The sequence below is a fragment of the Epinephelus fuscoguttatus genome, linkage group LG22, assembly GCF_011397635.1.
Source record: "Epinephelus fuscoguttatus linkage group LG22, E.fuscoguttatus.final_Chr_v1".
Taxonomy (NCBI): domain Eukaryota; kingdom Metazoa; phylum Chordata; class Actinopteri; order Perciformes; family Serranidae; genus Epinephelus; species Epinephelus fuscoguttatus.
In genome coordinates this window covers 35,675,837-35,688,812 of record NC_064773.1, presented here as the reverse complement: position 1 = coordinate 35,688,812, position 12,976 = coordinate 35,675,837, and the positions used below count along the sequence as shown (strand labels likewise).

The window sequence follows — 12,976 nt, the reverse complement described above, 5'->3', positions numbered from 1 at the left end:
CTATGATGGACATAGGCTACCCATATCACTTTCAAATTTCACTATTAATGGTAATGTAGCATTTAATTTTGAATAGGACTTAATCTCGACTACTATATGTTTATGAATTATTTGCAATTAAAAACGATTTTGACTACTATTTGGATAACAAACAAATTTTCTTGGGCCTATGAATCATGAAAGTAATATCTCAAGGGTTTTTTTTTTTTGCACATCATCCTCTGACCACCAGAGTCTGTAACACACAAGCGGTAAGAAGAGCACTGGCTTTCTGAAATAATCGTCTTCTGAATAATATCACGTAATTTTTAGCCATCATTTCCCATTCCCTTTACTTACTACACTGCGGCCACAGCGGGTTTCCATGGCAACGCCTGTCAACTACAGAGATTAAACAGTCGTCGGGCATTAACCCTTACATAAAATGCTGCACTCTGCTTTCATCCCCCCAGCCCACAACATGAATGTTTAATGTTGCCATGGCAACAGATGCTGTTTCCGTAGCTAACGTTAGCTTAGCGCAATCTACATATTAACAATGAACAATACAACTAGCCTACAATATTACAGTTCTAAACAAAAAGAGCTACCAACACCAACAGCTGTTCTATCAAAGACCTTAACCAGGGTGTTGCCACTTGTCATATCTTACAACAATTAGTAACCTCACTGAAACGATGTAACCTAACTAAACATGGTGCAGTCAGCACAGACATTACAACTACATTAGTAAGAGTAGGCTACACTAATAATAAAATGTGACGTGCTTTGTGACTTTAATCCTACTCGAAAGAATAAATGAAAAATATAAAGGATGAGTTGGCTGATACCTGCCAACTGAGAAGCAGCCAAGCCACCGTGCCTTTCATACTCAAACAGAAATGTATACAAAAGTGTGTGCCAGATACATAGAACAAATAAACACACACTAATACTCACTGTATGACATTAACATAAAACAATGGATGCACGTTACTTATCGCTGATTATTATTAAAAAAAACAACAAAAAACAGCTCATAGAAAGACTGTGTGCTCTTACTTTCACATGTGGAAATGACGTCATCAGCTGGGTGACCACGTGCTATCCGAAGATGGCTGAGTGATACGAGTGCATTTTCGTTTGAACCGGGGAAAGTTTGTCTCAAAAATCTGTGTGTGTAAAAAGCAAATCCACACACGTAGAACTGAGATCCACAAATGTTTTTTCAATTCACAAAAAAAAAACTGAGTTCACAAATGCCTGTTCGAAAGTTGTAAATGTTAGGAAGATATTCAGAAATGCTTTTCATTTATTTGCAAATTAATTTAATGTATTCACAGATATTTTTTGTATTTGTGGAATGTGTTTTATATTTACAGATTACTCATTTACACACAAATTGTCGATCTGTTCACACACATAATTATGAAATGTGTGCAGATCAAGAAATATTTGTAGATTACCCTCTGTGCATTTACAGTTATTAATGAGACAAATATAACTCCATACCTGTCAGCCCTGCGCCATCCCGACAGTGACAGGACACATCTCTTTGATCCGAAGTGACACAGCCCATTTGCTCATGCTTTGGGGTCGTTCAATAGAGTAATTGCAAATAAATATTGTTTTAATGTGTAACTATTGAAATGTTCACAAGGGCTTTCATAAATTCCTACAATGCTGCGGCACTGCCGCCTTTGCAGGTTAAAAGTTAATGACAGTGGCTTGAAGTGAGGAGGAGCAACATGACAAGCTGGAGATGCTCACATTTGCATGTGATGCAAAATATTAAAATAACGTCATTATAACACAAAAAATATAAAAATGCGGTGGGAGGCGGATCTTTTAGCCTATTGCATTTAAGTTCCACAGTTAAGTTTTTGACACTTAAGTGAGTCATATTGCTGTACTCTACCAAATAGCAAATATCATCAACCTGTTCATGTTTATGTGAAGTAAAGATATTTCTGTGATAGTCATCTTTTCTTTCCTATCGCAGTACTGAAGCAGCACTAGTAAAAGTTCTAAACAATTTTAGAATGAAACTTGATGAAGGAAAGATTTCAGTTTTCCCCCTAGACGTTAAGTGCAACTTGCAGGTTAAATTTAAAAAAAATATATATATACAGTACAGGCCAAAAGTTTGGACACACCTTCTCATTCAATGCGTTTTCTTTATTTTCATGACTATTTACATTGTAGATTCTCACTAAAGGCATCAAAACTATGAATGAACACATGTGGAGTTATGTACTTAACAAAAAAAGGTGAAATAACTGAAAACATGTTTTATATTCTAGTTTCTTCAAAATAGCCACCCTTTGCTCTGATTACTGCTTTGCACACTCTTGGCATTTTCTCAATGAGCTTCAAGAGGTAGTCACCTGAAATGGTTTCCACTTCACAGGTGTGCCTTATCAGGGTTAATTAGTGGAATTTCTTGCTTTATCAATGGGGTTGGGACCATCAGTTGTGTTGTGCAGAAGTCAGGTTAATACACAGCCGACAGCCCTATTGGACAACTGTTAAAATTCATATTATGGCAAGAACCAATCAGCTAACTAAAGAAAAACGAGTGGCCATCATTACTTTAAGAAATGAAGGTCAGTCAGTCCGGAAAATTGCAAAAACTTTAAATGTGTCCCCAAGTGGAGTCGCAAAAACCATCAAGCGCTACAACGAAACTGGCACACATGAGGACCGACCCAGGAAAGGAAGACCAAGAGTCACCTCTGCTTCTGAGGATAAGTTCATCCGAGTCACCAGCCTCAGAAATCGCAAGTTAACAGCAGCTCAGATCAGAGACCAGATGAATGCCACACAGAGTTCTAGCAGCAGACCCATCTCTAGAACAACTGCGCAAATCAGGCCTTCATGGTCAAATAGCTGCTAGGAAACCACTGCTAAGGAGAGGCAACAAGCAGAAGAGATTTGTTTGGGCCAAGAAACACAAGGAATGGACATTAGACCAATGGAAATCTGTGCTTTGGTCTGATGAGTCCAAATTTGAGATCTTTGGTTCCAACCGCCGTGTCTTTGTGAGACGCAGAAAAGGTGAACGGATGGATTCCACATGCCTGGTTCCCACTGTGAAGCGTGGAGGAGGAGGTGTGATGGTGTGGGGGTGTTTTGCTGGTGACACTGTTGGGGATTTATTCAAAATTGAAGGCACACTGAACCAGCATGGCTACCACAGCATCCTGCAGCGACATGCCATCCCATCCGGTTTGCGTTTAGTTGGACGATCATTTATTTTTCAACAGGACAATGACCCCAAACACACCTCCAGGCTGTGTAAGGGCTATCTGACCAAGAAGGAGAGTGATGGAGTGCTGCGGCAGATGACCTGGCCTCCACAGTCACCGGACCTGAACCCAATCGAGATGGTTTGGGGTGAACTGGACCGCAGAGTGAAGGCAAAGGGGCCAACAAGTGCTAAACACTTCTGGGAACTCCTTCAAGACTGTTGGAAAACCATTTCAGGTGACTACCTCTTGAAGCTCATCGAGAAAATGCCAAGAGTGTGCAAAGCAGTAATCAGAGCAAAGGGTGGCTATTTTGAAGAAACTAGAATATAAAACATGTTTTCAGTTATTTCACCTTTTTTTGTTAAGTACATAACTCCACATGTGTTCATTCATAGTTTTGATGCCTTCAGTGAGAATCTACAATGTAAATAGTCATGAAAATAAAGAAAACGCACTGAATGAGAAGGTGTGTCCAAACTTTTGGCCTGTACTGTATATATATATATATATGTATATATATATACATATATATATATACACACATAACTTATATATATACATATCTTTGTCTGAAAATTACCATATGAGAAGTTCATTCAGAATTTATTATGGTTTACATAAGGGCACAAATTCAGAGGAAAAAGTGGCTCTTTTTAGCTCCTCTTCTAAAACACTTTTTTTTTTTTTCAACATCGCCTGATACTACGTCACGAGAGGGACTCTGTGTCCTTGACCCTGCCTCTGTCCAATGCGCAGTAGTAGGTGGTAGTGAGTCTGAGCGGTAGTAAACTTGTGAGTTAGTATTTTTTCAGTTGTTAACAGTGCATTTCACCATTTGTGATTATGCCGGATTATTGTGTTTGTGCAGGTTGCACACAGTAAATTGTCAGGACATCGAGTCTACCGTTTTCCGGTCAGAAAAAGGAGTGGAGTGACAGTAGTTTTCATGCCTGGGTGCATTTTGTGCAGGTGAAGAAGCGCGATTTCACGGCTTCATCTGTGACCAAAAACGTGGTCGTGTGCAGCGCTCATCTTGGACAGGAGGATTATGTTCCTGGCGGAGCCTGCCCGCCCTTGCACATATCCCCGAGGCTCCCAGCCCTGCACGGGGGTATGTGCGGGGCCGGGAGCCTCGGAGACCCGAGCCTTGGGGGTATGTGTGAGGGCGGACGGGCTCCGCGGAGAGGGAGGCCTCCATGTTTGAGACGGGAGTGGGCGGCGTGAGGGTTGATGGGCAGTGTGAAGCATGTTATGTCTGGTCTGGGGGTCAGATTCTCCACCAGAGCCCAGAAGGCATCCACCTCCCTGCAGCACATACTCTCCACAGCTGAGGACATGGGCTGGCAGTTCCCACACAAGCACCTATCATACAAAAAATTATCAGGAAATCTTCGTATCCCAGTTATAACACACATAGCAAGATAGGTCTGATACAAGCTGATATTTGCGCATTAGTTTCTGTTATGGGTAAGTAGCATTAGTTATCTAATACTGGCAGAACTATTGGTAGCTTTGTTATAACCTAATATGTGATGGCAAACTTAATGTTGTGATGTGAACACAGTGTTAGACATGGTTAGCTGACGTTAGCTAATGCTGGTCGCTCACCAAGACACCTGCCCAGTTCTCCACTGGTTCTCCTCACACCACAGCTCTATTTCTCTCCTGTGGCCATTATATCTCCTAACCCTGATCAGTTCCTGGTCTCTTGGATGCCCAGCAGGCTCATAATTATAAGCCTGTGGGCCGTCATATGCATATGAATGTACATTTTCAACCTCTTCAGTCTCAAAACTAGTACTGGGATCCATGTTTATTAATGTTACACTCAGTCGAACTCGGCTGGACCCCCTTACACTACGTCACTTCCAGTTAGTGGGTTTTTAGATGCGGAAGCAAAATTCTCTCACAAAAATGACCCCAAAAGTCACTGTAGTGTGTTTATGTTTTTGTTTTTTGTTTTAATCGAGTTTCTACATCATTTTCCTACACATTTATTCACCATGGTCTCCAACCTGCAAGTTGGACTTTAAGCGCAGCTTTCGACACCACTGATCATAGCATCCTTCTAAACCAGCTCCATACCCTTCTAAACATTTCAGGCACAGTTTTAAGGTGGTTCAAGTCTTATCTGACAGGAAGAGACTATGTTGTGCCCATGAGTGAGTCAGTATATTCTAAAATTAAGATCAGTTGTAGTGTCCTCCAGGGGTCCTTTCTGGGACCCACTCTTTTTAATCTGTAGATGATGCCTCTGGGAAATATCACTGGAGAGCATGAAACGGATTCCTATTTTAATGCTGACAATACTCAGCTGTGTAGGGGAAATACCTCTTTGAGAATGTTTGCACTCATAATAAAGTTTGGGGCACCACCCTCCTAATGAGGGAAGCGACTAATCAAATTATTAACTCCGTAAACCAATTATTAATTCATCAGCATGCTTATCAATAATGAATCAATCTCAATATCTGGGTTATGAATTCTCCATACAGCAATCTTAATTCCTTCTCAAAAGAAATATCCACAGACAACGACTTGGCGATAAATGAAAATTTATTTAAGCTAAATGGGTAACAACTGAATAAATGAATGAGGATAATATGAAATAACAGAAAATCAACAGTATGTATAAATGGATTAAAACAAGAAGTAACACTCGTGTGGGTTATTTAATGTGGCGATAGTGAGGGAGTATGTTAAGATAAATCGGGAACGCAGGAATGCACAAAATATTTATCTAAGGAGTCCTAGATTAAGATTAAGGTAATTAGATCTTCTATTCGACATCAGCTCTTACCACTGCCCAGCAGGTCACCTGTGAGGGGGAGTTCGTTGCCTCCTTTCTTAGCAGCGAATCATGCGTACGTTTCTCCTGGGGCCCCAAACTTTCACTTTGCAACTCCCACACTTTCCAGCAGAATGGCACCAGCTGGCAATATCGTTGGTCGTTTGATATTGTTATCAAATTTTTTTTATTTATTTTTATTTAACCTTTATTTAACCAGGAAGATCCCATTAAGATTAACAACCTCTTTTTCAAGGGAGACCTGGCCAAGATAGGCAGCAGCAAGTACAAAACACAGTTAGAAATTACACAGATAAAACACAAACAAATAAAAGAAAAAAGTATTGAATTTACAAGCAGATTATGAAAAACAAGTTATTATTAACACATAAAAATGTTGAAAAAAAAACTGGATATAAAAGAAAACTGGATAAGCAAAACTTAAATGTTGATCCAAAATGCAGCAGCACATCTACACAATAAGACTATAAATCAAGAACTATCGGCGCCAATCATGTTATTTTTACAGAATCGGAATCAGTACAAGATCGAAGGAATCAACAAAAATGGGCAGGTTTTTATTTATGTTTTTCACTGTTGCCTCCGCTTTCCAATGTATAAAGTGTGGCGATCCTGCATATTTTATAAATGTGATTTTTTTATAAGACAGTCAGCTGATGGCTGAGCGGCACTCAGCATGGCTCCTCTGTTTTCTTCCGGCAACAAGCAAAGCTCTCGCGAGATGAGATGAGGAGGTGAAGGGTCAGGGAAACAGTTAGTATGCTATTTACAGAGGTAGCACTGGCGATCTGAACCGGTCCGTGGCGAAAAAAAGCACTTTCAATGCGCAAACTTATATGGGACGCATTTGCCATATCTACCTCGCGGCTGCCGGCTGCATCCGCCTCCCTCAATACTGAACCAATTTTAAAACGAGTTGTACCTATGAATCATACGCACACATACACATAGGGAATTAGGGTCCAGGTTGAAAAATACCGAAGTTATCCTTTAAGGGACCTGTTTAATGGGTTTTATGGTTTCTTTGTGGGGTTTGACTGAGTAAAAGGAAAATATTTGTTTCATGTGTCAAACCGCTACAAAAGATATAGGCCTATTTTGTTTGTTGAAGACAAGAAGATATTTAATTTGTTTACATTTTGTGCTGCTGAACTTCCGATAAGGTTTTTGGATACTATTTAAATTTAAAAAAAAAAAAAAAACCCTTGTGGGACAACTTGGATGCATTCTATTATTTTTCTTTCTTAATGCTTTGCAAAGTATCGGATTGGACTCGGTTTCAAAATAAAGGACTCGGTTCAGATTGGATGCAAAAAAAAATGTGATCGGGGCATCCCTATCAAGAACACATTACTCCAGTATAAAAGGCTCTTCATTGGCTTCCCGTTCATTTCAGAATCCATTTTTAAATTTGGCTTTTAGCTTTTAAATCTCTTGATGGAGTGAGTGTGATTGTGAATTTGAATCTTATACTGTCTCTTATCTGTATTTTCTCATTTCATTATGTAAAGCACTTTGCGTTGCACTTGCTGTATGAACTGTGCTGTACAAATAAAGTTATTATTATTATTATTATTATTATTATCATTATTACCATTATTCAGTTACATTCAATAGAATTACTGTGGTCAATACTTCAGCTCACAGAACCAAAATCAATCCCCACATGACCTGCAGATAGTTTCACTTGGTGAACTATGATATGTGAATTTGTGTCAGTGATCAAACGCAGAACTGTCTAGACAGTGCTGACCTTTAAGGGACAGAAAGCCAGAAAGTCTTAAATAGGAGACTTTCCTGGGAATGCTTCAGCCTTCAAGCAGTTGTCATATGACAGACGGATGTCAGACAAGGTCGTACCAGCAGGAACGCTCATATTGTTTTTGAAGGCAGCGATAAACAATGCGTTCTGTCATTAGTTTGGAGGACATGCTGTCCAATGAGGTTGAATAGGTTTAACTGACACTTAGAGGTGCAGTATCTACAGTCACCACTATGAGAAGACTTTTGTCCACATTTGAGAATTTCAGGATTTTAGATAAGACAGAAATAATATCCATATTGTCATTTATCAGTTTGACCTGCTCTATGTTTCAACATTCATTCTCTCCAGTATTTCTGCTAAACATGGCAGCTAACCGATTCTTCCTCTGTCTTTTCTTTCCATGTCCATCTGCTGTTTGACTGCATCCCACCTCCTCACCAGGTAAGACATTTGCTTTGAATGTACCTGCCTGTTTACTGTTGTGTTTACTAGCAGGAGCTGGCTGTCTTGTGGTTTTGGACTTTAATGGTTTTCTGCCCAGGTGCTCAGACCTGGTGCATGCTGGGTGAGTTTGTTGCGCGTTTGTTGCAGCGCTGCTGGTTTTATTTTGGTTCCAAAAATCAGGTCACATTTTAAAGAGTTTGTGTCTATGTTCTGGGGCTTCTCTACATGATTGTGTGTGTTTGAAGTTTGTAGCCTCGGTCTGGAAGTAAAGGACATTGGCATAGGGGTGTAGCACAATATTGAATTTTACAGTATCGTACTATCCAGATATGTCATGGGTCAGTGATGGAATCTGCCATGATATCACACAGTTATTTCGCTAGCATACCTGCATTCTGTTGTTCAGGCAAGTGGAATGCCTCATGCAGTTGTCTGATTGGGCAAGTAAAAAATAAATGTTAAGTCATCTGATCATAAATTGTATCTCTGAAGCTGAGCTTTTCCAGCTAAGCTATGTGTGCGAGTTTGTCTCACCAACAAGCACTGAACAGGGCATTTACCTCTGAGGTTGACAATGTCATGTACAACATAACATTTGTAACATTAAATATCTCTGAAACGCTGAATGCAAGAGACTTTCTATTTTTTGCCCTGCAGGTCATGTCAGCCATTGTGCCATTCAGTGGGGGCTGTGGTGATTGTATCCCTTTCAGAAGCTTTTTAATTGATCATTGAACCACAGTGTCTTTTTGGAGACTCTTTAATATAAATCCATAATGATAAATCCAACATTAAATATCTTCTGTGATTTTATATACATTTTTCAGTGTTGAAAACAGTTGTTGTTTTTAGCCATCCGTGATGCCTGGGATTCAATGTGTCAACCAATCAGAGACTGTGTTTCTGAGCAGTTGACCAATCAGAGGCTATGTTTCTGATTGTGTGCACTACAGAAAGGACTTGATAATAATAATTAAAAAAGTGGATATATCTATAGCGGTTATTTGGCACATAAGCTGTTATATATTGGCATATCAGATATTGGCATGAAATCCAATATTGTGCATCCCTAGCGACCAGTTATTTGGCTGCACCAATGATTGACTCTGTTCTGACACCCGGAATGGCAAAATCCATTTATTTTGGTAAGTTTTTAACCGGCGCTGATCAGCACTTTCATGGGTTAAAATGATAGCAGTAGGTCATATGTGCTGTCTCTTATTAACATTTACTCCTTGAGTACCTTAACAGCAGGCCAGAACTGTTTTGTGGTTAAAGTGCCGATGCACTCCACCAAAGAACTTAGGAGTTTTGAATCAGGACCCTCAGAATTTGGATTACATAGCTTGTGAAAAATATGTTGGGTTGGATTTTGAAGGCTACAGCTGTTATTGTAATGCATCAGATACATATTTAATCAACACAGAGGTAAATACAAGTATCTGATTGAACTCAGTATTGGCAGATACCCAACATTAAGGCCCTCTGATCTGGATCAGGGTCAGAAAAACTTGATCAGAATATCCCTAGTTTAAATACTCATACCAGTATGAGAGTAAGTATTTGAACATTGTAAAATTCCTAGTCATATTTTCATATTGTATTAGTTTCGTTGTTTCTGTTAATTTATTCATATCACAATGACCAGCAAAGTAGGGCTGTCCCAAACAATTATTTTTCTAGCAATTAATCTGGCAAATATTTTTTCGATTAATTGACTAACCTAACGATTAATTTTTCAGTTAGTTTAATGATTATTTTTTCGATTATCGATTATTTTTCTTTTTTTTCCATTATTTGATTAATGAGGCAATTTAAACAATATGATATCTTATATATTTATAATATATCATATTATTTATCCTGTTACTATAATATATTATTATATTAACAGGAGATGAAACTAATATAATATGAAAATATGTTAATATTATTATTAACATTTATTGAAACATCAGTGTTTCCCCTACCATTATATTAGGGGGCGCCCGCCCCCCCTAACGGCACACCGCCACCGTCATGTAAATAACAAATTCCAGCACTTGAATAGGCCATAGCACAATAGCACAGCACTGCTGCTGCTGCTGCACGCCACCATTTTTTTTGTTTGAACCGTCGCGTCGACGCCTCAGCCCTACAGCAAAGCAGTGGCATAACTCCTCAGTTAGGAAAAGAGTAGTCATAATTATTGACATATTAAAGCGAGTGGAGAGGAAGCTTGCCAGAGAAATAACAGAGGCCTACTTAAGGCAAGCTACAGGGGGGGCCCATGGATTTGCATTGTCGTACTGTGTGTGTGTGTGTGTGTGTGTGTGTGTGTGTGTGTGTGTGTGTGTGTGTGTGTTTTCTCTGTTGTTTAGCCTTTTTTTCCAATGCAGTGAGACTTTGGCAGGAGGGTTTTATGTTATGTGTGAGAGAGAGGAGCAGAAGCAGTGAATGTCACATGCCCTCCTTCTGTCTTTCTAATAATAACTTTGAATTATATCCTCTTTCATGATACGGGTCTCCTGAGTATTGTAGAAATGGTTGGTTGCGGTAGAATATATGAATATAGCAGCACACAGGAATGAAAGAAGACAAACATGGCCTCCATGGACAGGACATTTGTATCAGTTTTGTTTACAGTGTATCTGAGGCCAGCTCTCCTTTAGAGGACTGACACAGAAAGGAAACAGAATAGCTGAATTATTTCTTATCACATGCCTTTGCTACATGCTTGCCTTGCACAGAGTTATGGCAGTGAAAATTATGCTGCAGTATCTGATTTGGGGATTTCCAGGACAGGTGTTTATATTTGATGTAAGCTCACAAAAGTGAACAACACATCAAAAACCAAACAAAGTATGTGTTTGCGAGTGTTTTTGGATGAACATAGACAGTGGCATAAGGTACTTGAGACAGGCCCCAGTGCAGGCTATTATGATGGGCCCAATAGTGCTCCCCTGAGAAGATTCCAAAAATGCCATCTAGTGCCATTATTAGACCTTCACCATGATCAGCAACATGATCTGTGATGAAATATCTTAAAAATTAATGGTTGGTTTTCTACAAGATTCACAAAGCACATCATTACATTGGTGTGAGGAGGTTGACCAATTTTCAAAGGACTATGTTAAAAGCTGATAGCAGATTAAGTGGCTGATAGTATATTTCATGAGTCAGTATGTTTACATGACATTAGAGAAAATCGATTTATTGTCTTAGTCCAACAAAAAACAAACTTTTAAAATGCATGTTTACATGTCAGTGCAACTGAAATTGTATTAAATTAAATTCTCAAAGCTGGACTAACACACCCAGATAATGCAGTTGTAGTTGAATTACTCCTGCATGTATACAGTCAGTCGGACCCAAACTTCTGCCCAGGGCTTTGACCCAGAAGTTCAATAGCATTAAATGTGTAACAGAAGAAGAAGCCATACAGCATGTACGAAATGTACAGAACTGTTTCCACCATGGTACCAGTTTTCTGCTAGCTCACTGTAGCTAACTTGTTTGTCGATTGTTTAGTCTGTGACGCAATAGGTCAGCCAGAAAAATGTCCAATACTAACAAGCTGAAAGGCCACATATCATCACCTATCATAGCTGAGTCTGACATACTTCAGTCAATAAATTGATTCCCCTCCTGTGCTTGTATACTAGGACAAGGACAGTAGTCCAATTAAATGGCCTAGTCGAGCTATAACCATAGCTTCACTTAACTATGCGTGTAAACGCACTGTGTCTTAGACATGCATGTGCCATGTGGGGGCCTGGACAGGTTTCTTGCTTGTCTTGTGCTATAGTTGACCACAAGACCTTAAATTACAAAAAGTCTAAACTCATTTTATTACCCAATCCAGAGACTTTTATATGACTTAAAAGTGGGTCTATGATGTCATTTAGAGAATTAGTGGAGAATGAGGTACTGCAAAGAAGGAAACTCTTTAGAACTATTCTTTACTCTTAGCAATAGCTAACAGTCATGCGTACATCACATCATCTGCACATGCTCTACCTCTCTCTGTTACTCTTCTCCTTATACCTTCTTTTTAAATTACATTATTAGTAATTTTATTGAATTATTAGGCTTTTATACATTTTCAATCGGATTAAGTGACAATTGTATTATATCTTTAGGCATTATAACATTATTAGAAAGTTATTACAATAGACCTATTGGGTGTTACACACCTTCAACAACTCCACGGCCACTAGCAGAGGGAAACACATCAAATCTGTAAACATTAAAGTGTAGCATTGTGCTAGGGCTGGGTGATAAATCGATTTTATCGATTAATTCGAATTTGTAGTGTAGGCCAATTTGTTTTAATGAAAATCAAGTTTCTATATAAAATCTGCCACCGCCGCTCCATGCTGGGCTCCCGTAATTCAGAGTGGGCTCACCCCTCCCCCCGTGCGCTTGATACACAAACAACATGGTAGCGAGCGCTGAAGAACTCATTCTCAAGAAAGGGACGAGTTCTTCAGCGCTTTTGTATGCTCACCTGTGTCTGTGTGTGTGCGCATCAGGGCCGAACTCCGCCGTGCGCGACACAGAGAGCAGAGGAGGATTTTAGACGCGCACCGTGTAGGGACAGAAATGACATGCCGTTGTGTAAATAAGATAAATGATAAAAGTGTTATGGACGCCAAGCTGGCAGACCCCCAAACCGTAGTAAAGGGACCTCCGAAGACCTTTAGTTCCTTTAGCTTGTGTTAGCTCGTTGTGGCAACAACACATAAA

General features: G+C 39.4%; 1 protein-coding gene across 11 annotated transcripts in view; it reads left to right on the top strand.

The window, feature by feature from the left end:
• LOC125882978 (pleckstrin homology domain-containing family A member 5-like) overlaps positions 1-12,976 on the top strand; it is a 603,488-nt gene that overhangs the window by 130,433 nt on the left and 460,079 nt on the right. Inside the window, exon 4 of one of the 11 annotated variants that reach the window (XM_049567048.1) lies at positions 8,246-8,312. The exons of the other annotated variants lie outside the window; for them this stretch is intronic. Within the exon in view, the coding sequence (XP_049423005.1) occupies positions 8,246-8,249 (4 nt within the window). The 3' untranslated portion in view covers positions 8,250-8,312. Of the gene's footprint in view, positions 1-8,245; positions 8,313-12,976 lie in introns of those variants that run through there. 11 annotated transcript variants of the gene reach the window in all.